The sequence below is a fragment of the Ruditapes philippinarum genome, unplaced genomic scaffold (genome assembly GCF_026571515.1).
Source record: "Ruditapes philippinarum isolate M1 unplaced genomic scaffold, ASM2657151v2 ctg646_1_1_1_1, whole genome shotgun sequence".
In the NCBI taxonomy this organism is placed as follows: Eukaryota; Metazoa; Mollusca; class Bivalvia; order Venerida; family Veneridae; genus Ruditapes; species Ruditapes philippinarum.
The window spans coordinates 157265-183520 of NW_026856735.1; the positions used below are offsets into that span (position 1 = coordinate 157265).

A 26256-nucleotide genomic window follows, 5' to 3' on the forward strand; every position below is an offset into this window, starting at 1 on the left:
CGAGATGTGAGTTCCGTCAGCTGTAGTTGTTTGCGTCATAAGCAAAAGCATATATTTTGTATATTGACATCATATTTCTTTAATCTTTCCGTAATCTGGGACATTAATGACAAAATTGAAAAGAAATCAGAAGACAAAAAAAGTATCAGTAAAAAGAGGACTCTGAGCAAGGTACATTTAAACCTGGCTAAAAATAATAAAAGTTATTAGAATCTAAGGAATTTGCAGTTGTGGAGTGTATGTGAAATCATTGAGTACGGAGGTGCCAGATTAATCATTAATACTGGAGACACAATTTGGCATTTTATACACTTTTGATATAGTGTAAACGATATATATTTAGTATGAAATCTAAGTCAGCAAAAATGCCTAAACTATTTTAACACCGATAACCCAGACCCCCCCCCCCCTAAAAAAACCCTTTTAAATACCACATTAACATTTGATCTCTATATGTAACATAAATCGCCCGTTTTTACAAAAGATCGACCCGGGCGTACGATTTACTTCAACTGTTTTTATTACCAAAAATACTTCATACATTTAATTAAATTTAACCATTTGACAAAAAAATAGACCCTGTGACGGATAGTTTCTCTATATATCTTTTAAACATTCCATAACATGAACATGTAGAGTGTGGTGTCCACGCTCGGTGACTTCTTCGTACATACATGTACTGTACAACACAGTCATTTTTCGAGAAATTTTATTATTATTATAATTATTATTATTATTATTATTATTATTATAATTGTATAAAATTATTATTATAATTGTATTTCTATTATTTTTTATTATTATTATTATTATTATAATTATTATTATTATTATTATTATTAACATTATTATTATTATTATTATTATTATTAAATATCATCATCATCATCATTATTGTTACTATTATTATTATTTTCATTATTATTATTATGTTTTATTATTATATTATTATTATTATTATCATTATTATTATTATTATTATTATTAGTATAAAATCATTATTATAATTGTATTACTATTATTTGTTTTATTATTTTTATTATTACTATTATTATTACTATTATTATTAAATATCATCATCATCATTATTGTTATTATTATCATTATTATTATCATTTTCATTATTATTATTATGTTTTATTATTTTATTATTATTATTATTATTATTATTATTATTATTATTATTATTAATTATGATTATGAGTATTATTATTATTATTATTATTATTATTATTATTATTATTATTATTATTATTATTATTATTACATGTCCTTTAAAATATATTATTTAATCGGTATTCATGTTTACTCTCTTAGAAGAATCAATAATTTATAATGTTCCTTAAACCCCCTACTTTAAAACTGGCGAACTATTAATTTCAATCTGTTTTATGGTGCGACGCCAAACGCATAAATTGACATGTGGGCATGGAACAAAGTTTATTGCGTCAACTTTTCACAGTTTCATAACTCTTACAAAACATGGCATGTTCTAGATTTTTCTTTGAATTCATGTTTTAATTAAATATATATTGTGTATATCAATAACATCTATGTTATGATGTTCACTTATAATTTATCTTTCAATGAACAGTAAAGAGCAGAACATGCGTTTAAAATTAATCATACTATATTTTTGATCAGTTTAAAAAGATAGCGTAGTTAAATGAAATGGCAAGTAAAAAATCATCCATTGAGAAGGAAGGCAAAATTATTAAGGTTTGATCGGGCGTAGGATGTTTATGTAGCTGGGAATGGAAAGATATTTTAGACATGTAGCATGCAAGAGTTAACACGATGAAATATTTGGACAACCCGCTATACCGACAAAATCTCATGTGGACATAATCTTAGTTTGCAAGCTGGACAAAATCTTTACGAAAATTCTTGTCAAGTTTAATGTGACATTATGTCCATAAAATGTTTAAATCTCATTACTCCTCAATATAATGCATTAATACTTACAGTTTAACAAATTTTGACCACTTGTCGTATTTCAAAGAATTTTTGATTTATTTTGACATTTTGCAACAAGGAAGTACAATTGTTCCTTACACATATTGTGTGATTTAGCGCATTAAAAAGCGAATTAAACACCTTGATTAAAAATGAAGCTACTTGACCCGGGTTTGTGAACTCGTTTGTTCACGTTGTAATCTATTTAGTGTAATGCGATACAAATTTATTTTACTAAGTTAAGACTTTTGTGTTCAAACTATGTTTTGTGTAGGTAAACTTTCCTTCTTTTTGAATTCTATTTGCGTATCTTCATTCTTTTTTTGTGTTCAGTTAAACGTCGCACCAACAAAGTATTGGTCATTTGGCGACTTTCCAACTTCACTGGCGGAGGAAGACATCAAGTGCCCTTCTGTGCACGCACGGACGCCTGAGTAGAATTACCGACGTCCCGTATGCTAGCTGGTTAGCTTTATTAGATGAAAGAATCAAAAGTTCGAACCCAAAGCGGTGAAGGGCAAGTGTTTTGAAGTTTAACTACTCGGTCACGGACACTGTCGTCCATTATTATTCAAATATATTCAAATGTCAGAAAGCTAAATTTAGCAACCCACCAAAATGTCAGTATATCTTCCTCCCTTTCTTTTTGTTGTGTTTCTTTCTTCCTTTCTGTCTTTCTTTCTTCCCTTTCATTCCCTCTTCCCTTCTCCTGTTCCCTCCCATCCTTCCTTCCCTCATTCATTCATTCCCCTTTCCTCTATCCCTACCGTCCTTCCCTCCTTCTTTCCTTCATCCCATCTTTCTTTTTCCTTCATTCCTTCCATCATGTATGTCTTCCTTCCTTCATTCATTAATTTCTTCCCTCCGTCATTTGTTCTTTCTTCCTGTCTTCCTTCCCTCCTTCATTCATGTGCTCCTTCATCCTTTCCTTCATTCCTCTTTCTTTTTTTTAATATAACATTTGTTATTAAAGTCGTAACGTATTATGTGTTTTATATTATATTTATATCAAACAAAAACATCAAAAAGGGAAAATAATTTTAGTGGCACAACGATAGTGAAAATAAAACTATAAAGCTTATTAACAATAAACATTTACTCCTTGTACATACACACAAAGATGTGTACTAGCAGTTAAGAACCTGTTACAAAATATCTAAGTTGTATAATATTATCTCCAGATTTAAGTAATGATAATGATGATTATAGAACGCAAGAATTCAGTTTTAGTTGTATATCTAATTATAACTCTCTCGCGGAATGATACAAACACATGTGGATGCCTTACAATAAAACCTAAAGATAATGTTTTCTAGTATGAGAGGTAACTAATAAAATACTTGGTACATGTATACGTTACCAAGGTAAGCATATATTAACAATACAAAAGTGATACAATTTTTTTCAAAGAGAAATAAAAACAAATACTATTATCTACAGAACATAATATTTGAAGCAATGCTATGAAAGGTATAAAAAATAAAACAACAAGAGGTGAATTCTATGAATATTGAAATCAGGTAGTTGATACAGTATGTACTTGTTTATAATTATAAACCACATTCCGAATTTTACATTTGAAAATGAATTTTATATATAGATTTTATTATACGCTTCTAATACTCCAATGCACATTACAATCATGTGACCATGGGTTAAAATATGCCATTGTGTTTATTTGTATGTTTAGAGCAAAAATAAATATACTTATGTAACGCCGAAAAATTGAAGGTCACCTGGCTACGTAAAGTAAACATGTTATACAACTGCCAGATTTAAACCGAAAAAAAGTCTTAGCCAACAGTCGTATAGAAACTAACAGAAAGGAACGGCAGACGTACTTTGTGTACACACGCGGAGAGATGGATACGGAAACGCTCGCGCGCTCATTTTCTGTGCCGGATTTTGTTGTTTTTGGACTTCTTATATTTGTTTCTGTTGCAATTGGGATATTTTTTGCATTCCGGGACAAAAAACATAATACGACGGAAAATTATTTCCTTGGAAACAGGAAACTGAGGTCATTACCAGTTGGATTATCTTTCGTCGTCACGTTCCAGTCGTCCATCTTAATTTTGGGATTTCCGGCGGAAGCATACGCCTATGGTCTCCAGTATGCCATGCAATGTGTTGGTGTCATTTGTGGATATCTACTTGCTGCGCTTATTGTTGTACCGATATTCCACCCTCTCAAAGTCACCAGTGTTTACGAGTACTATTTCCTACGTTACAAAACTAACTCTGTACGTTACGTCGCCGTTACGTTAGGCATCATCCATTACACGTTCTACATGGGAATAGTTATGTTTGGTACAGCGTTGGCCTTGGAATCAGTTGCTAAACTACCAATGTGGTCATCAATTCTTATTTTCTCGTCATCTGCCATTATCTACACGTCAATTGGGGGATTCAAGGCCGTCATATGGACTGACGTCTTTCAATCAATCGTCATGCTTGTAGGGATACTTGCAGGTACGTATTACAAAAGCAGATATAATTTCAGAACTTTAAGATGCATCTGGATTTTGAAAACATTAAAAGCCTTTTTATATTTTGTTATTATTTATTACTACCTATGTCGTAAAATAAGATTTATAACGTGAATGCAAATGCGGGAAACACCGTTACAGAGATTTTAGAAAAAAAGTTTTAGAAATACAACGAGTGTTATTTATTAATTTGCATCTGTATTTTGAAAAGGAAATATCATTAAAAGGGTTTTTTGGACGTTTTGTTAAACAATTCATACATAATTTTAAGAATTAATTAGATGAAAAGGCATAATTTATATCGAAGTAAATGGGTGCAAACAAGTTTATGCATTTTATTTCTGTTGAAATACAAACGGAGATTTTTCCTTCAGGACATTTAATGAATCAAAATGTTAGAACGTCTATAAATTGTTTATAATTATGAAACTATAAACGAAGCTATATGTTTTCTCTCAGTAAATTCTTGTTAAAATACTAGTTACCTATTATAGAAATTATACATTATGATTATAAAGATAAATTATGCATTTTAGAATCTTTTCATCATCATAATCATAGATTAATATCACCATCATAAAAATCATCGCCTTTTTATGTAATCATTATTATGATCATTTAAACAATCCTCACAATTAAGCTATAACCCTTTCCTGTTTAATTTTCAGTGCTGATAAAAAGCGTCGTAAATGCCGGTGGACCCTCAAGTGTCATTGAGCTGAGCAAAAGCCGCTTCAACATGTTTAACTTTAACCCTGATCCTACAGTTCGTCATACTTTCTGGACGCTTGTTATCGGTGCCCCGTCACAGTATTTGTATTTGTCTATTACACAAGCCGGGATACAGAGAATCAACTCAACGCCGACTATTTCAGCGGCAAGAAAACTTTTCTACATTGCAGCTCCAATCTATTCATTCACATGGATTCTAGTTTTAATCCAAGGTCTGGCAATATTTGCATATTATTCCAATATAGGTTGCGACCCCCTTGCGTCGGGTCAGGTGAAAAATTTAAATCAAATTATTCCATTCACAATGCTTGAGCTATTTCACGATTACCCAGGTTTACCAGGGCTATTTATCGCTGCTTTAGCAGCAGCTTCACTCAGCACCATTTCTTCAGGTTTAAGCAGTCTTTCCGCGGTAACGTACGAAGATTTTATAAAAGTATTTTTTAAAGATATGAACGAACAAACCGCGACTAACATATCTAAGGGAGTAGTAGTAGTATACGGTGTAATCTCTGTAGGTTTTGCGTTCATTCTCTCAAATGTAGAAGGACCACTTGGGCAGATTATGGCTAGCTTTATGGGAGCAATAAGCGGACCTGAAGCCGGACTTTTTCTGATCTCTATATTCTTCCGCAGAGCGCAGGCAAAAGCGGTGGTATTTGCCACGTTGACAGGTATGGGATTTGTACTTTGGATAAGTATAGGGCAAAATTTCTCGGCGTCGGTACCCAAAGCCCCGTATTTACCACTAGGGCCTACTGACCAATGTAATGCGACAAATGATTCAATCGCGTCCAATATTTCATATATCATCGCGCAGAATCGGACCGACGCAGTATCGGTACTTTTCAACACCAGCACTGTTCAAAATATAGTCACAGAAATTGCTGACAGTTCTAGAACTGGGCTTCAAACATTTTACTCCATATCTTACATGTACTTTAATTTAATCGGGTGCATCACCGTTATTGCCGTTGGTACGGTTGTTAGTTTACTAACTCAGCCAAAAGTTCCGGAAACAGTCAGTGACAAAGTTGTACTTCCGTTTTCTATTTTTATACCTCCATTTTTAAAAGGAAAACTACCCTCATGTACAGGAGACTCGGAGTCTCCAGATCCTAAGGAACTCCAGGTTATGATAAATGGAACTGACAGAGATAGAAACGCTTGACTATCATAAATACCGGGAAAATATTACATCGCGTTTTCTTCTCAGATATATATATCCGCTTCAATTTAAAGGCACATCGTGTCTTAGAAACGATTTTATTTTCCTTCTCAAGAAAGGGCAAATTTTAGTGTTTTTTTTTACGTAAGTTTCATATCATTTAACAATAACCGTTTAAAAGCGTGTTAGATGCTCATTACAAGTAGAAAGTAGCACTGAATGTGTGAAATTATTTGTTCTAAAAATAGTAAAATGTTAACAAAGTAATATATTTACTTTCGTAAAAACACTCAATCATTATAACTGTTTTAATTGCTAAAAAGGCATCAGAAGCAAAAGATGGTTTAGGCTATAGGGAAACCATAACAGGACAAGAAACAAAACAAAAAGCTTTTGAAAAATAAAAATAAAAGCATTTATGGGGCATAGTGGGCCTTTATTTAAAGCGTCGTTTTAACTCAATATTTATTTAGAATTCATTTTTAGGTTTGCATTTAGAGGTACAACCAAATGTCTCGATAAGACTGACAATCACATTTTTCATTATTACATTATAATTTTAAATGTTTAACCATTTTAACTGATAAAATATTACAATACTTCAATAAAAATGATACATATACTTTAATCTATGTTCAAATTAAAGTAGTTATGAATTTATATTCACGATATGAGCCGCGTCATGACAAAACCAACGTAATGGATTTGTGACCAACTGGATCCAGACCAGCCTGCGCATCCGCGCAGTCTGATCAGGACCCATGCTGTTCGCTATCAGTTTCTCTAATTGTTATAGGGTTTGTAAGCGAACAGCATGGATCCTGATTAGACTGCGCGGATGGGCAGGCTGGTCTGGATCCATGCTGGTCGCAAACGCATTATGTTGGTTTTGTCGTGACGCGGCTCATATATTTTTAGATAATCATACAGCGTATAACGGAACGACCAACATTTTATTAATACATTGTAGTATTTTTGTGTAATTAAACAGGCCATTTGCCAATATTTGGCCTACATATAATTTCGATTTTAAAATACGTTAGAAAAAGAACCAAATTTATCTTTTCTAGACATTCCTATTTTACTTTGAATAGACATTGTACATTTTTATCAGCACTTTTTGCATGTGTTCTTGGGAGTTTAAGGCGAAACTATGGTGGCTGATTTATGCTATGGGCGCCAGACGAAAACACGAAATACGAAAATCTAACCACTTTGTCGTACATGTGTATTTTTATGTTAACACTTTGTCGTAAATAAACTACGACAAAATGCCACAGTGTCGTATGTTTGTGTTTATGTCTGACGCCCCGAGGAGCGTAAAGCCAAAAACACGAAAATAACTCTGTCGTATTTTCATGTTTCGCCTGGCGTCCTGTGGAACAAAATTAGGACAACCCACAAATCAGCTACCATACGAAACAGAATGTTTGTTTGAGTACAATAAAGGTTTATTTTTCCATTACACATTGTAACAATGTTGTGTATAATCTGTATCAGATGCCAGTCTGCTATATTTTTATATCATTAATAAAACGAGTGAAAGAAACATATTTGTCACCCTTCTTTTGTAAACGAACAAATGTTATTTTCACGCAAGAAAATGTTTTGGAATTATCGGACAGCCGTCAAACTCAAAATGCAAAGTGAAAAGGGGTCACTATAAAATGACTTATCCATTATGAACAAGTTTCAGCCCTCCATGGCGTTTTGAGGTGTCGGACGTAAATTCTTTAATTGAATTGCGATATGCAATAGTTATAGTATATGAAACGAGTTAGTTACGAGGATATAATGCTGGCAGGGGCGACATCAAGGGATGTTTCTGCTAAAAATTTGATGAGGCCGTTAGGCCGAGACAATTTGTCGCTCAGCCAGTGTTATATCCTCGTAACTAACGAGTTTCATATACTATAACGGTTTTATCGCAATGCATAATTGCATAATTGCATAATTTTCTGTAAGAGAAATCAGGGCAATAGATAAATAAAAAAGCAAATAAATAAATAAATCATAAGCTACCTTACAGCTATTTATAATATGGCAGTTGTTTTCGCTTCCGCGAAAAAAAATAGAAAAAAAAAGAAAACAAGATATACACCATAAAAACTTAAAGACATCTAATTTAAGAGGACATTTAAAGGTGGTTTCCTTTCAGTGGAAATGAATGAGCGGATGAACCTTTTGATTATATGACAATAAATTTCATTTCTTTAAATATCTTTGTTTATATATTTTTTTTTATTTTTGCTTCTGGGAATGTTCATTACCCCTGCCCCAATGTAGCCTCTCTGAAAAGAAATACACTGATATATACAACTCAACATTTTTTAGCTTTTGTTTCCAATATGAATCAATGAAAAAATATTAATACAGTTTTCAAATGCTCATTGAAAGTGTTCTGCGTATAATGGGTAAGAAAGAATAAAGAAACCATAGGAAATTTGAAATTATATAATGCAATGTGTTGAAATAGGTCACGGCTATGTATTTCTGTTTTGCTGGGCATATCACAAACATCACGTTAATGACCCTAATCTTCTTCACACGTTGTGTATACTTATTGAAAAGGTATTTTCTCTCGTTTATACATTGTAATTGTATCATTATGTATACTATCAATTTTACCGGTTCGCTGGTATTTTTAATTCGTTAAAGTATATCATTGTTTGTGTACAAGAACATATAGCCCGCTGTGATTTGATACATCTATATCACTATAGATGTTACAGGTAAATTATAATCTCACGTGAACCTAGACAGTATGATAGTGAAAATGATGATATATCGCCCATAATGCGATAATAACGCAACATAAAAGCTATATAGATATCATCACGCAACACTTTACGGTATTATACACTCAGATAATGCATTATCTATTTCTACATGTCGCAGGGTAATGATAAAAAATGAGTTATGTAAATTAGCAGTATGTACGAGTTTTTGAATTTTTTGCTTTCCTGGATTTCTACCAACACCAATACCATTTTGTCTGCTAGTGACTGACTACAACTTAGTAAATATATGATATCTGAATCAGAGATAAAAGACAAATTGCGGATATCAAATGCCACGGAGAAATTTGGCCATGTTTGAGGTTCGAACAAGAGCTGTGGCATTTAACGGCGCCAAAGTGACCCCCTGTATTACAACTTCAATTCTCTGTTAATTGAATAAACAATTGAAAATTAAACTTTAAAAATAGTTTTTATAGTTTTATAAACGTAAGATATTAACATGCCAGGTAAAATTGTGAGCGTTATGAAAATATGATACAAAATATTAGTTTTTCTTACCAAAATTCTAAACAGTTACTTACGTAGAGATATCTCTGCATAATTCAATTGTATTTGTTAAGTCACTTTAACTATACACTTGATAAAAATCTTCCTTCATTAGATAAATTCTAAATTTCTAACCAGGTTTCAACGACAACTGGTTATTATAATGCAGAAAGCGGTGGGCGGGCGATCGGGCGTCAACTTTTGGTTTCCGCTCAATAACTTGAGTCTGCTTTGGCCTATTGACACCAAACTTGCTGTGTTGCAGCTTTGGATTGCCACTAAGATATCTGGGAGCAAGGTCAGGGTTGTTTGCTTACAACAGAATTTTCAGCTTCTAGTAAATAACTTCAGTGCACGTTGACTTATTGATTGCTGTCACAACAAAACTTTGTCGTTGAAAACCTGGTTTTCGTGGCATTGCAGTGCTTCTTGTAATAAATTAACACAAATTGATAAAATACCCAAAAAATCCAATTAAAAGATAATTTAGGAATTGAATAAGATTTACATGTTGATATGAAATTGACATGTTGATTAATAGTCAACATAAGGTATGGAATAATGTTTCCTCATTAAAATCACAGCTTAACAACAGAATAACAACGTAAAGGAGTGCCTACCTATGGTGGATGATTTGTGCTATTCGTGTATCCGCCAAGCGAAAATTAACAAGTTAAAATGACGGGGCGCGGAGCAAAAACACGCTAATTAGCGAGGGTGCCGGGCGAAGTATTATTAATAAAACTTCGCCCCGCAGGGGCGCGGAGTGAGATTTAAGAAATAAAATGGCTGGGTCGCTGGACAAAAAACACGCATATTATATAGCGAGGGCGCGGGTGGCGAACTTAAATAAATAAAACTTTGCTGCGAGTTCCCGCTAATTAGCGTGTTTTCGTCAAGCGAAAAGTCGAGAATTTACAAGTTAAAACCGCGGGAACGCGGAGCGAAAACACACTAACTAGCGCCGCCGCAGGCGAAGTTTTATTTATTAAATTTCTCCCAGGGCCCTCGCTTATTAGCGTGTTTTCGTCCTTCGACCCCGCCAAGCGAAAAGTCAAGAATATACAAGTTAAAATGGTTGGGGCGCGGAACGAAAACACGCTTATTGGCGACGGCCCGGGGCGAAATTTAATAAATAAAACTTCGCCCGCGGTGGCGCTAAATAGTGTGTTTTCGCTCCGCTCCGCCGCCGTTTTATTTCTTAAATCTCGCCCTGTGCCCCCGCAGGGCGAAGTTGTTTTTTTCCATTAAACTTCGCGCCCCAGCTAATGAGCGTGTTTTCGCTCCGCACCCTCGCCAATTAAACTCTCACGTTAATTTAATTTAATTCTCGGCTTTTCGCCTAGCGGGGCCGCGGGGCCATAATATGAATGGCACAAATCAGCCACCATACCTACCAGAATAAAAAGAGAGTTACAAGTAAATACGCATTAACTACAAACAATTTAATGTCATACAAATAAACAAAAATACACTTACGTGTAGAAACCAAAAACATTACTGATCATTTGTCAAAAATGAGCATTTAAACTAAAGAAAATGACATGAATGAAGAAAATCTCATGGCTTACCACGCTAAATATCTTAATATATGAACTTATTAAATCACTTATCTATTTTGGCTGATTTTGGACACTTTTTGTGCGTCGTGTTGTCGCTAGCAACAGCACGACAAAGCGCTAAACGGTACGTTGTCGCACTGTCGTCCTGTCGCTAACGAAGCACACAAAACGGCGCGTTGTCATGCGGAGTGTTGTCACGATGTCACATTGTCGCTCGGCTCAAATCAAAAGATTGGCTATCTGTATTTAAATAAGGCAAGCGACAGGGTGACATCGCGACAACGCACCGCACGACAACGCGCCATTTTTCGTGCTTCGCTAGCGACAGGACGACAAGACGACAGTGCAAAAACGCACCGTTTGTACCAAATAAGCAACCATATTTATCATTTAAGGACAATTTTCAACGAAAAAAAAATGACTGATGAAAGACGGATGTGTAAGAGTTAAACAAACGCAATGTTATTGGATGTTGAAATGTATCAGAACACTATTTATCGTGTTAAAACTTTGTACATTGAATATGATTTGTAACGGAAACCTTCAGGTCTTACAACGAAAGTTACTTTTATTACAGCAAAAAGTAATGGTTTTACTTATTGTTTCAAAAGATTCAAACGATCTCATTTAATAATATGTAATAAACGAACATCTTTACATGCCTCTTGAAACTCGAAATATGACACTGCATTTCAATTCTTCTGACAATCCGGAAAACACATTGGCTTGAATTAAAGGCACATCATGTCATAAATATTTTTTTTCTTTCTGCAGAAAAGACAAAAATGTGTTTAAAAAGGTTGTAAAATCGATTTAGAAAATGTGATATGCCTATCACTTAAAACATAGTACTGAATGTGAAATAATTAATAATAAAGTAAGTAAAATGTAAACAAAGTAGTATTTTGACTTCCATACAAAATTACAAATCACTACACTATAACTGTATTAAATGATGAATCGCAAAAATAGCGGAAGATGTCTCAGCTATATATCAAATGGGTAACTATAACAGAAAGCTTATGTAAAAAAATAATGACAATGGCTTAATGAGCCTCTAAGAAAAAGGTGGTATGAAAAACAGTTGATGGAAAATTGAATTGAAAATAATTTAAAAATGCAATCATTGAATATAAAAAAAACAATTTTCTTTTTCATATTTTATACAATTACTGCATGATATGCAGTTTTTTTTGGCATTTTTTTTCTTTATTGGTGATATTAAGCTTACCTGTTTTGAACTACTCCGCGAGCTTTCTGTTGACATTATCGGCAAAAGACCCGCAACTTGTAAATTTACATGTCTATATAAAATGCTATTTAAGTGTGTTAATCTTGATCGAAATACGACTTTTAAAAAGCTTTTGATCCCTAAAGGATAAAATATTGACAACTTAACAAGTTTACTGCCGATCGCACTTTATTTCGACTATCAATTTACATCAAACTGTTTATCTTAATCGTTTGAACCATAAATTATACAACACAGTTTCAAATTACATTATGAGTATTAAAAACAACCCTTGTCTCGATGAAACTCCCTGTCGTAAACCGCCTTGTAATCTTGAGAGAAACTGCTTGATTTCAAAGATAGCATGAACTAGCAATGTCATTACTGCCAAGTTAGAAATACAACCGTTACTAATATCCAGGGAGGAGGATTCATTAAGTTTCCTTTTATGTTTCTGGGAGTACAAATTAGCAAAACGTAAAAGTTTTAATGTTTAATAAGTGGGAAATTGATAACTGACATAGGTCAGTAATGCAAAGTAATGAATAAATCTTTTGGTGTAACAAATAACAGATATACACATCAAACAACATAATATCTCTATTTACCATGTTGTCGACTGTTTATCCGCCAGTCCTGGAGGAGGTAAATTGTTAGACAAAGTTGGACTTATTAAAAGAAAGAAACGATGTTCTCATCAAGTTAAACAAGATGTTGCGTTTCAGTCTAAAACTGTGTATATATTTATTTTTCATCAATGTCAGTTGTATGACTGATTTTATAGTTACATCATTTATTATTTCTTTCCATGGAATAAGTTTTCAATCTTGTCAAACTAAATGCGATGAAGAAGAAGCGTGTTTGTCCGCACGATATTTACGTAGATATAGTCTATGTGAAATATATGATAGTTATCTTGACAAGCAATCAAAAGAACCAGGAACTCGGGTGCATATTAAAGATAATTTAAATACAAAATATGACAGCAAGAACAAAACATTGTGTGAAAAATCATTCTGTCCTAAACCAATGTTCAACAATGCCGACACACTTGGAAATCTCTTTGGTATAGGCTCAAAATTGGAAATAAAATGTAGTGAGACAAACAAGTCGGAGATAATACACTGTCTGCCAGGTGGACTTTGGTCAGTAAACGAATTCTTCTGTACATCCAATCTTTATTCTGCTTGTGAAAATCCTTCATTTTTGATTGAAGGAAAACTTGGGGCTTTAAATGCTTTTAATGAAACGCATGTCAGTGTTAATGCATCTTGTAACTTGGGATATAACCTGCTTGTCTATGGTAACATCCTTTGCGAAATTTCTACGGGAATGTGGACTGGGTTTGAAAGCGTTTGCTGTGTAAAACTTCGAATTGCAGATTGGACAAAAATGTATAGTTACCAGCCCACTGACAACACGTACAGCATTAAGACTTTATACAAAAGATTACATACATACGAGGATATTAATGCATGTGCAAACGGTATCTATCAAAATGAAGCTATTTTTGATAACTGGGAAAATGAACACATAAGATATATTAATTTTACAGTTATTTCTGGTGGCACAACTGTAGCTTACATGCTTTTTAATGGATTAGGAACAAACAATACGTCTTGGTTTTCCTTTGAGAATTTAGTTCAAAGTTCATGGTATGATTTAACACCTAAGTCTTCTGTTCAAGTTTTCAGTTTGCATGGGCTTCAGGAAAGTTTCAGAAGATGGTACGTTGCTAGAAACGCAAGTGAGTATGCATCGTGCACAGAGGATGTTGTTTGGTTTGTTGTAACTTGGGGTTTCACTTACAAATGTGAGAGATTAGAAGGTCGTCGGTACAAACTGGCAAAAATCATGTATTCGAATAATGGAAGAGCTTCAATATTTGCGGACGGTAATTTTGGACTTGCAGATAAGTTGGAAATATGGATTCAAAACTAGGAAATAAATATAAAGTATATATAAAAATGGATTCATAAATAAGAAGCTTATACGACTGGATTCAAAAAAGCGATGGCTAAAAATGTATTTATAAATAGGAATGTATAAAATTGAATCAAAAATAACGAATAAGGAACGTATATAAACAGGCTCAAAAGTAATGTTCTAATGAAGATGAATTCAAAAAAGAATGTATATAAAATGGACTCAAAAATAATGAATGGATTCAAGAGTTATGTATTTTCTTCAAGAATTATGTATCTATATAAATGCCACAAAAGACAGTTTCAGTACCATTGAAAAGAAGAAATACAAAGTATACATGTACTTTTTACCTATGTTCGTTGTCATTATACGTGAAAACTGTTGGTCTGGTTAATTCATTCTAAGGTAATTTTAATATATTGTTTCCAAATTAAAGGACAAGCAGAAAATTGTTAGGCAATAAAACTTCTTGTAGCGTAGTAATGGGGTTACTAACATTTATGCTTTTATGACGTCATTTTTATTTTTTTATGATTTTATTTATTTATTTTGCAATTTTCAAAATTTGTCATCTTCTCTTCAAAATTTTCATAAAGTATTGTAAATGTAAACATCATTTACAGTAAGCACGCTGCAAAAAATATATATTATGGTGCATATGGGAATTTCCATCGGAGAGCAATTTTACAAATTAAGTGAATATATTATTTTACATGTGAGAATCATATTCAACATGAAAAGGCAAATTTTGTTTAAGATTCATTTACGTATTCATGAATGATTTATAGTAGGGTTTTAAAGCGTCTGAAGTAAGTAAAGGTGCACAAATGATTGGAATGCAGAAACATGTTAATTAATATTGTCTTTACTGACAACACACTACACCATTGCTGACTGTGTTAAATTTAGTAATATAACTCTTTCCCTGGAAACAAAAGTCTTGTTGAACATAAATAATTTGAAATAAAGCACAGGTGTTGCAGTAGCTGAAGATATCATGAAGAATTGTTATATTCGAAAGAGCAGAATGCCATCATTGTAAAACCTATTTCTTGAGATGATTAATATATGTTGTTGTTGTTTTCCTTAATTAACTTATAAATTGTTGTGTTTTTTTTTCTTTCTTTAATTAACTTATAATTATTAATAAATGGTATTAGGATCGAGTGTGTGCATTTATTTATAAGTTTATTAAAGGCACGTTACGCCTCAGAAACAAACAAATTTTCCCACTTTTAGAAAAAGCAAACATTCGAGTTTTGATATAAATGTATTTACATGTAACTAATAGTTTTAGAGCATGATAGATGTCAATTATTTTAAGATAATAATAGATGTGAATAAATTAGTCATACAAGTAGCAAAATGTAAACTACTATTTTGACTTACTTGCAAAATGCTAATTCCCTATATAATTGTACCAACGGAAAAAATCGACAGAAGCAAAAGATGGTTCAGATAAAAGACCAATAAGTAATTTCATGGAAACTTTAACACATAACACCCCCCCCCCCCCAAAAAAAAGACTTTTGAAAACAAAAAAGTAAAAACATTTCTAGGGCATAATGGGTCTATAAAAAATAGCAATGTCTAATTTACTGTATACTCATACTTGTAATTCATACTAAGTTATTTTACATAACTTAAAAACAAAAGAAAAAAACATTTAGAAATCATTCATTAAGTATATGTTCTGTATCATTTTTTGTCTTCTAAAAACCACCACCCACAGATTAACGCTTTCTTAATTATTGTTTAAATAACCACCTTGTTTATCAATATCCTTTCTTAATAATGATTCAATATATCAATATGTTTTGCAATCATCTTTATATATTTCGTTTGTTATATTCTCACCTGCCAGGATTATTAATAATCATCCTTATGGTTTAATGTTTATCTTTTATATTTTTTTCTGTAAAATTTATTGTTGTTGTAGTTGTTGTTGTCTTTTTAAAGGCCCATTATGTCCTAGAAATGCTTTTATTTTATTTTTCAAAATTCTTTTATATTTAGTGTACTTAGATTGATTCCAAATAGTTACTCATTGGCTAATTACCTGAACCACCTTTTCTTTCTGTTGCTTTTTTGGTAAATAGTATAGTTATATTGATTTGATATATATATTTTTATATGGATGTTAAAATACTACTTTGGTTACATTTTGCTACTTTTCTGACGAATAATTTCACATTTATCGCTACATTCTTAGGTAACAAGCATCTAGCATGCCCAGATAATAATATTGATATTTTAAATATAACAAAACTCATCTTTGACCTTTCTAAAGAAGTAAACATCTATTTGTTTCTAATAATGTGCCTTTAATAATTGATAAAAATTCTATCTCATTTTTTATCTCTTATTTTATCATTTAGTTGTTTGAATTTATTTCAAAAGTTTTGGAAACAAAGAGAAACGTTTATAATCAAAATAAATAGAACAACAAGTTGTATTTTTTTAAATTTAATTCTGAGTAAATTTTTTCCCATTACCTTTGCATTTTTTTGCCGTGTTCAGTGCCGAAATTTTTTTATATAAGACTTTAAAATTTAATGTTAATGGTTAATAGAACTAAGGAAAGTTTTTTTTTTTAAGTTAAGGTACCCCAAACCTTTAAATTATTAACTTTTTTTCAAGACAAAGTTTCACTGAGCATCTGTAAATCAATTAATATGTTTTTCATTACGTTGCCATATCTTCGCAATTTAATTTTGTCAATATAATTTCATTAATCCTTTTTTTACACCGTGTGAACAGTATATTTGAAATGTTATATACGCTTTTATATTTACTTATTTCAAAACAAATTCCACGAAATACAAAGTGCGAAGTAGGTTTTTTGACATTGGATTCATTAAGTAATATAATTATAAGAACGTTTTTATATTTCCATTGCCATATTTTTATATATTATAGCATAAAATCGGCTATTTTTCCCTCTTTTGCCCATGTTATAACGGGACCAAAACCATGTGTTAACATAGTCGTGCGCGCTCTTGTTATAGCCCGGTTTCACCTATGCGCAATACATACAGGGCCCAGTAAACAAACAAACAAAAAATGATGATTTGGCCTGTTTGCCAAAGAGTCATGCGCTCTTGTTATATTGAAATTTATTGATTCGAGGGCCTCAGTCGCATATTCAAGTAACTATGCCGGAAAAACGGCGTATAGACATCGGTGCTAATCTTGGTTGTCGCCCTTTCTAAGAAACGGACAGTTGTCAATGTAAACAAACACAGTACTGTAGAATGGACCGTTCCGCGACGGATATTTTTAACCAATGAAAGTGATCCGTTTACTTCAGTGCGGTATTGCTTGTTGCTACCCGCCATCTTGTGCTCACAAGCTTTCACTTGGCAACTGCTACATCAAAAGTAAATACCGCGGTTTTATTCAAAATGGTGCGTAGATGTGCTTGGGGAACATACAATGCAGATTGCAGGTATCCTGATAAGATGATTGGGGTCAGATTCATAACATTTCCTAACCCTAAAACTCAATTTGAGAAGTGTTTACGGTGGATAAAGGCATGCGCTCGACCGCATGAACAGTTAAATGTCAACAGGATTAACAAAAATAAAGTCGTGTGTTCAACGGTAAATGAATCTGTAAGAAATGCTGAATTAAACATGAAATGATTTACTTAGCCAGGCTGGCTTTTGATTTCTGTTTGACGTGTGCCAACATGACTACATGTTGTTGTCAGTTTTTTTGACAGCTCAAAGCAACTTATGAAATAGCCTAGCTAGCTAAATGAGCTAGTCTAGTCTATGCCTGAATAATGTTGAGACCAAAACTGGCTATCCTTAAAAATAATTACAAACTGCTCCAAACTTTTTTATATTTTCATAATACATTTTATCTTTGACTCTTGTCAGAAAATTCATTATCAATTCAGTAAAAAAGGCATATGTTGATGCACCATGCTAAATGGCTAACTTCATGGTTGGTAGACTATAGATTATATGTTACAAAAAAATAGTGACCATGAAAATAATATAATTTGCTAGAGGACTGATCTTTAAACCATATTATTAAAATAATATTTGGTTATTTTGTTAAACATACAAAAAATACTAAAAAGCCATTTTATATTATGACATTATGACCCTTTCAGCCGGATCATCGGCGGATGGTTACTCTATACAGATCTTTTGTTTCATTTATAGATCTATGTCATATATAGAGCCCTACCTCCATTATTGTTATTTGTATTTATTCTTTTTTAATCACTTATTCTCATAATTACAGCACTTCATGGGAGAAAATGGACAGTTACTTATGCATGGTCATATAACCTGTAATATGTCATACACAATTTAAATATAGTTTGAAACTATACATTTCCATTACTGCAATGTAAGAAAGGATGAGCATACTGTTCAAAAAAACTGGCTAATACATTTAGCATATTTGTCATAAATTGAACATCTGGTTCAACACGCTGAACAAACAAGTCAGACTCATTTGGACAATATACAATGAAATCACAGAATGAACTACCTGTAATCATGAGCTGCCCTTGAACCTGGGCATAGTATGCATGATTTGATTTCAGTACAACCTGGCCATTCTGATCAGTGTGTAAAAAGAAATTATTTAATTGGCAGCAAGCATCAGCAACAGTCAAGTCTCTGGCACTATAGGGACATTTTATTTCTATAATCCCTACTTTTCCATTATCACAGAGTTTTCCATCTGGGGTTGCACCCAAAAATGGAAACTCATTATTTACAACAAAACCACATTCATGAATGTGTCTTCCTGGAAACTGAGCTAGATATTTAGACTTGGCTTTGCTCTCATTTCTTTTCCCATAAGATATAGATGGGGCATGAATATCTTTACCGGTAGAAAATAAACGTGACAGTAATTTTTCATTAGGGGGAGATTTCCTTAACATGATTTCACCAAAGTTTGATGCTGTAAGCCTGTTTTGTCTAGCTTGATGCCATTTTTCAGACATTGCCTGGTTTCTTGTACATTGCTCTAATGTCTGTGGATCTGTTATTGTATAATGACTTATCAAGTGCTGAAACTTTTCAGGAAGTCTAATTGGTGATGAGTTTGTGACACAGAGGTTACCACAGCCATTTGTTGTTACAGGAATCAGTGACTTCAAATTTCTTGTCTGAAATTAAAATGCAGTTATATTATTTCAGAGAATCAAGATGTTCATCTACATGAGGAAAACCTGCAGCTAAAGATTCAATTATTGGAGAAAGACAAAGAAATTAATAGACTGAAATCAAAATTACAACATTTGGAAAGAGATATGAAAAAGAAACAAACATTTTCTGCAGAAGGAATTAGAAATAGGGAAAAGGATATGAAAAACTTGTTTAAATATTACACTGGAATAACTTATGTCAACTTTTTATTTTTGTTTTCTTTTTTGTTTCCAAATCCACAAGAAACTGTAAAATATGGTAGGACTGACACTAAGCTACTATCAAATGAAAATGCACTTCTTCTAGTACTATGCAGATTGAGACATGATTTTGGACTGAAAGATTTGGCAATGAGATTTAGTTTATATTTGCAGTCAACAGGCATTGTATTTAACAAACTCTTAGATATTTTATATTTTAAATTTGGCCAGATTTCACTGTGGCCCCCAAGGGATGATATTATATCTAGAATGCCAGCAGAATTTAGGAAAGATTTTCCTACAACCTTAATTATGATAGATGGTTCAGAATTCAAAACTCAAGTACCAAATGCATTAGCTCTTCAAAGTCAAATGTACAGTGATTACAAATCATCTACAACTCTTAAAGCTTTAATTGGGTGTGACCCAAGTGGATCTGTAATTTTTATTTCTGAGCTTTTTACTGGTTCAATATCAGATAAAATGATCTGTGAAGAAAGTGGATTTTATGCCATATTGAAAGATTTGTTAAACCATGGTTACATTAATCCAGGTGATGGTATAATGGCTGATAAGGGGTTTACAATACAAGAGGAACTTAATAAACTTGGCCTTGTGTTAAACATTCCCCCATTTTCTTCTTGTTCATCACAGATGTCTTCATCTGATACTTATTTAACTCAAAAAATTGCCAAACACAGAGTTCATGTTGAAAGAGTAATAGCTAAAGTGAAGACATATAAATTGTTGTCTCATAAAATTCCTACATCTTTATTTAAACAAGCTAATAAGATCTGGTCTGTTTGTGCAATTCTTACATTACATCAGAGAATATTTGTAAAAGACAAATAACTGAGTTGCAATAACATTTGTTTAACAAATAATAACATACTACTGCAAAATTAGTAGTTATGTTATTACTTGATTGATTTTGGATGAATTTGTATTAAAGATATACTATGCTCAAATTTGATATTAGAAAATATTGATAATTAGTACATAGTAAATATAAAATAAACATGTATTGACTTCACACAAAGTAGATATGTTATGTTTAAAATTCTACATACTATAGGTGGTCACAATATGAATATACATGTATAGTGTCATTACAAAAACTGGCATTTTTTTAAAGAAAAGAACAACTTTACTTGACCTGTTCAAGGGAATGCAGCTTCCTATACATAGTTTATTCAATCTTTTATCCAAATTCAACATATTTAGTAAGAATATCATAGATTTCAATGAATTTCTGTGATTAAAACATTTTACCTAAGAATGAGCAATTCAATTAAACCTTATGTATATTACATAGATGTTAAAATATTGTATCTACAAATATATTACCTGATATGACAGAAATGAACCAAGCTGAACTTGACCAAGATCTGTTGTAACTAATGGCCTCTTTGATGAGAGAAGGTATTCAAGAGGTGTGCCTTTGGCCCCTTTTAACTGCTCTATATCTTTGCTGGTAACCTCTGGAAGCCTGTAATTTATGTGAAAGATTTCATAAATTAAAACATTTTAACAAATTTTATACATGTAAAATGTACAAGTATCTGACATTATTGTTAAAATTTATATAAGTAAAACGCCTAAATGGTTATAGTTATGTAAGATAAATAAAGAAGGAAATTTTAAAAACATATTTGTAGTTACTTTTTACTTTGTTTAAAATCTTACTTGTACTGAGTGTCAACTTGGCAAAAAACTGGTTTTCTCTTCCTTGTCTCACAAGCTTTGGCCACCACAACATGGTTAAGTGGGACAGGCTCTATTTTCTCTCCTCTTGGAACATGCCATTGTTGGGGCACACTTGTACAGCTCAACTGGTCAGGTACATTACTGATGTTGTGTAGTTTCAGTCCTTGAAGGGTTTTTACTAGACCAATAATGTGGGAACAGTGGCCTGTTAATCTGAAATATACAAGACTGCACATTATTATTGTATCAAATAGTGATTCAACAATGATGATGATAAATCATGAGGATGATGATGATCATCATTTTTGTTATCATTAGATCTTTTTTGATTAAGTTGACAGAAAAAATTCACCATGACTCTTTTATCTGTCTATACAGTAAATCGTTTTTACAAAAGCACGAAAATGTTTCTACAAGACTACATCAGACTCTGTACAATTAGGCCTATTCAAGGATGGTTAAATATATATTTTTTTCTGCATTGAAGAGAATAAATAAAAAATCCGACATAGTTATTTAATAAAAAGATCTACATAATGGTGTATAGTCTATACATTTTTTTTATATTTTTCATTTATTTATTTTATTCTATTTTATTAGATTATTATTTTTTTTTTTTTTTGGAAAGTGGGAGGGGTGCAATTCATTTTTTATTCTAAAATAGAGAAATGCAGTATCCCCAAAGAAAGCCTACTTAATTAAGTTGTTGACAATTTTACGTACTCGATTACTTACCCAACCTTACAAGAGCAGTACGACTCTGTTATAGTATCTTTAAGAATCTCAATGTGTAGCGTGTGCGGCTTTTCGTTTTTCCTCATAGATCTCCAACACCGAGCAACAACCTTTACCTTGGGTTTATCGTCAATATGAACCCTAATTTGATGGACATAGCCTTGTAGATAGTAATTTAAACCTCTTTTTATAATCCTTTCCATAAGACTTCTATGATTAGGTAGAAAACTAATAGATATATTATCGGGTACATCTTCTAGCGAGTCGGTTGTTGTTGATGAAACAGGTACGGCCGCCATTTTGGATGCTGGCTTGTGAGGCATAGCAACAATCACTAGGGATTGCGCAATAGGCGGAAATAATCGGAACGGTCCATCTACCTGTCATTCAGTTTAACACTCCGATTAACTTACAAAACTAGATAACACAAAATTAATATGAGAAAATGTTTTTTATTTATGTTTATGTTGATAAATGCTCTTTATATTTCTTTGAGAGAATAATGCTTAGTGCCTGATTTTTTTGTAAACTTGTTTGCTTGAAAAAAAAAACGATTCTGAATCTGATGTCACTGATCTATATGATCTTTTTCTACCGTCAATCTGAAATCATTCTAAGAATATCTGAGGGTCGTGTTTTGTCTTGGGTAGAGGGTAGAGTAATGTAACGTTGTTTTTTTTTTTCTTGAGATAATAAATCTCCAAAGGCCAAGCTTTCTTAAATCAATTAAAATTCAAAATTTCGTTCGGTTCCGAGAATTTTCCAAGTTGTTGGCCCCGGAAAAATGAAACGCATACGTAAAACATAGAATTGGATAAATACCGTCCAAGCACAAGAATTTAATGTAATCGTGTTTTGTATAAACTATACATCACGAATCTGTTTGAAAATTTTATGCTATGATAGCGTCAACGCACGTTTATTTCGTGTTATAAAGTCTGCAGAGTCCCTCGGAACTGTTGGAGCCCTCGCCCTACCGGGCTCGGGCCCCAACCGTTCCTCTGGACTCTGCATACGTTATAACACGGAAAAACGTGCGTTAACCCTATACTATAAACGTTAAAGGCACATTATGCCTCAAAAAACGAACATGTTTGTCCTCCTGTAGAATAGGCAAAAATGAGTAGTTAATGTTATTATATATATAAGTAGCAAACAGTAAACAAAGTAGTACTAATTCCCAAAAAGCAGCACAAGCAAAATATAGTTCGGATAATTGGCCAGTGAGTATTTTTTTTGTAAACTATAACAGGACAACAAATATAAAAAAAAACCTTTGAGAAATAAAAATAGGATCGTTTTTCGGGTATCATTGGCCTTTTAGGTAAATTATGTTAAGACTTTGCGGATGACATTATCTTAATCAAAGAAAAAAGCGAAAGCCCAGATGTGTGTACTTTGAGGACAGAGACTCAGTTTAGTCTTAAGTTATTTCCTCATAAAGCCTTTCACTTTAATTTATAGAAAAAACAATATGAGAAAGTAAATAATACGGAAGTTGTTGCAGGAAAGACTGCGCGTGACAGCTGCTGCCAAGTGGCAAGTATGCTAATGGTAATTTTAAAATATGCAAGTAAGAAAGTTGGAACCACATATCTTGATAGTATGATATTGAAAGAAATCATACAAGAGGATCATGATGGTCCTTTTATTGCTAACCTGATTTTATGGCTCTTAATGGCAATGTACATTTTAAATATATATATATTGTTAGCTTTAAATAAAAAGCGGATATAATGTCATAATCTTAAACTGATATCATAACGTTCGTATCTGCACCTTAAAAAGTGAATAATAAAGTAAACAAGGTGTTTACATATTTGTGCTGTGTCACCTAGTGTTTGATCCCAGATGAACCATATTCAAACTCGACATAGAAAGCATTTAAGCACATTGCTGACAAATGTCATAAAACACAAGGTAAAACAAAGTTTTCCATATTTATGTTCTGACATCAAATGGATCATATTTAAAGTTGAGCAAGAAATCAATACAACACGTTTCAGATATTCGGGCTGAAAATATTGCCTCTAGAGTGTGATATAAGGTTTTCCAAACTTTGGGCCGTGTGACCTAGTTTTTAACCGCAGATGACTCATATTCTATCTTGACTCAGAAATCAAAGAAGCAACCTTTGACAAATTTCTATTATATTTGTAATAAAAATATTACTTCAAGAGTGTTAACAAACCTTTTTCCATATTTGTGTTGTGTGACCCCAAATGACCCAAATTCGAACTTGATCTAGAAATTATCTAAACCAACCTTTGTGACAAATTTTCAGGACATTTGGGCTGACAATATTACCTCAAGAATGTTAATGTCACAGAGTCATTTTGTCTTTGCTAGAATACTCTGTATTTTATACCTATACTCTTTATATCATTCCCCTATCGTCTCTAGTTCAAGCTTCCATATCATTATTCAACTTCATACAAATATACTTCATTTTACCTTTAACACGTTTACGGGCCTCATTCACTTCATTTTTTTTTTGAATTCGGTCACGCTTACCTTTACGCATGCGCAAAAAAAATGAGGATCTTATAACGAGAGCTGTTGTTTTCTTCACTGAATCCTTATTTCTATTTTATTTTGTGCCAACAATATAATTACAGGTGTTTTTTATGTTATAAAACATTGTAAACATAAATTACTATGATATGTGTATGTATTTCGCTTGGAATTATTGAAAGCACAAGAAATGAGACTCTTATAGCGAGAGCTGTTGTTTTCTTCACTGATTCCTTATCTCTATTTTATTGTGTGTCAAGCATGTAATTACAGGTCTCTCTTCGAACGCCCTATCCTCCTGAGTGAGAACTCCTGTATATCCGTGACATTTGGTGGCCAGTGTGGGGGACCTTGAGTGTAAGCTCAGAGTCTAACTTACATTGCTCTGTAACTCTGTAAAATTCGAGGACGAATTTCATTAGCAGGGGAGTACGTGACGGTTCAGAATTGTTCACTATTTAGGGGAGAAGATGTGTAAGCGGCCGGATAGCTCAGTCGCCCAGCAAACATACCTATATCGGGCCGATATCGGCTAAATGTCGGAATATCGAAGTCGGATTTCCGCTATCGAACCGATATATATCCGATATAGACAAACTTATTAAAGACAGGATGATATCGGTCCGATATAGGTCCAATATACATTTATTTCCTGTTATTCAATTAAATGAGTTTTTTAGTATATTCTTCTCAAATTCATTTCAGCAAGAAATCGATGCTTTTGTAAAGAGTAATTAAGTCGTTTTCATAAAAAATACTTCGGTGCTATATCGGCTCCATGTCTGTTGCCGATTTAGTGTATAAGTGATTTGCACAACGTGGTATTTTTCTAGCCCACCTGCCATCAGAAGAAGTTTGCGCCAAAACTAAAAAAAGTGGATTTTTTCTCAAATACTACTGGTAAATTTATAAATTACTTATGCTTTTGAATAAATTCATTGTTGTAGTATTCGGCGTCATTGATATTTTGAACGTAGGTTTGGGAATTTCATAATTATCTCGCCGAAAATTATTTTGTAATACATTTTCGCGACTGTTTTTAAATTGTTGCCTGAAATTTAGCGGCTGAGAGAGAATAAACATCAAGTTATAATCTTCTTTTTATTTTTATTAAAAGTTATAATGATGATAGAGATGTCAAATGAAAGTTTTAATCAGAAATAATGTTATGAAAGTTTTAATCAGAAATAATGAAATGTTGATTACTTTAAAAGAAAAAGATAGTGCCTGCTTGCCTTTTGAAAGGATACTTTTCTTAACATAGTCCTTTAGTAATAAAAATGTGAATATACTATTATGTTGATATATTTTCTTAATGTTTGAAACATGAATGATTCATTGCAGGTAAATCATCTGTCTGTGACATGACAAACATACCCGAATCAGAGTGCTGACAACTGAAATAGCTGGTTTTGGAGAAAGAATAGAAGCTAAAGATGACCAATTGATGCAATACAGCAGACTAAAAACTAAACAATTGAAGAAGTTCATATATATCGGGACTCCTGGAGGAACCATGCACAATTGACACTTGACATTATTAACTCATGTACAAATTACAAAATGCTGTTT

General features: G+C 32.6%; 3 protein-coding genes across 3 annotated transcripts; 2 read left to right on the plus strand and 1 right to left on the minus strand.

The window, feature by feature from the left end:
* Nucleotides 1-3753: 3753 nt before the first annotated feature.
* Nucleotides 3754-7894, plus strand: LOC132747519 (sodium-coupled monocarboxylate transporter 2-like). Its single transcript, XM_060736920.1, has 2 exons — nt 3754-4428; nt 5114-7894. Exons 1-2 carry the CDS (start codon nt 3819-3821, stop codon nt 6346-6348), a joined length of 1845 nt encoding a protein of 614 aa, XP_060592903.1. The 5' UTR covers nt 3754-3818; the 3' UTR covers nt 6349-7894.
* Nucleotides 7895-13201: 5307 nt separating this feature from the next.
* On the plus strand, nt 13202-14860 carry LOC132747513 (uncharacterized). The gene has a single exon (XM_060736914.1). It carries the CDS (start codon nt 13455-13457, stop codon nt 14364-14366), a length of 912 nt encoding a protein of 303 aa, XP_060592897.1. The 5' UTR covers nt 13202-13454; the 3' UTR covers nt 14367-14860.
* Nucleotides 14861-18641: 3781 nt separating this feature from the next.
* On the minus strand, nt 18642-22541 carry LOC132747520 (uncharacterized). The gene is made up of 4 exons (XM_060736921.1): nt 22171-22541; nt 21415-21648; nt 21076-21217; nt 18642-19488 (listed from the first exon to the last, which is right to left on the minus strand). The coding sequence occupies exons 1-4, from the start codon at nt 22491-22493 to the stop codon at nt 18694-18696; spliced, it is 1494 nt and encodes a 497-aa protein (XP_060592904.1). The 5' UTR covers nt 22494-22541; the 3' UTR covers nt 18642-18693.
* Between the last annotated feature and the right edge of the window lie 3715 nt (nt 22542-26256).

Coding starts and splice junctions, on each gene's coding strand:
- LOC132747519 (XM_060736920.1), top strand. CDS start 3,819: ATGGATACGGAAACGCTCGCGCGCTCATTTTCTGTGCCGGATTTTGTT. Junction 4,429..5,113: donor GCTTGTAGGGATACTTGCAG/GTACGTATTACA, acceptor TTTAATTTTCAG/TGCTGATAAAAAGCGTCGTA.
- LOC132747520 (XM_060736921.1), bottom strand. CDS start 22,493: ATGCCTCACAAGCCAGCATCCAAAATGGCGGCCGTACCTGTTTCATCA. Junction 21,649..22,170: donor TACTGCTCTTGTAAGGTTGG/GTAAGTAATCGA, acceptor TGTATATTTCAG/ATTAACAGGCCACTGTTCCC. Junction 21,218..21,414: donor CAAGTTGACACTCAGTACAA/GTAAGATTTTAA, acceptor CATAAATTACAG/GCTTCCAGAGGTTACCAGCA.
- LOC132747513 (XM_060736914.1), top strand. CDS start 13,455: ATGTTCAACAATGCCGACACACTTGGAAATCTCTTTGGTATAGGCTCA.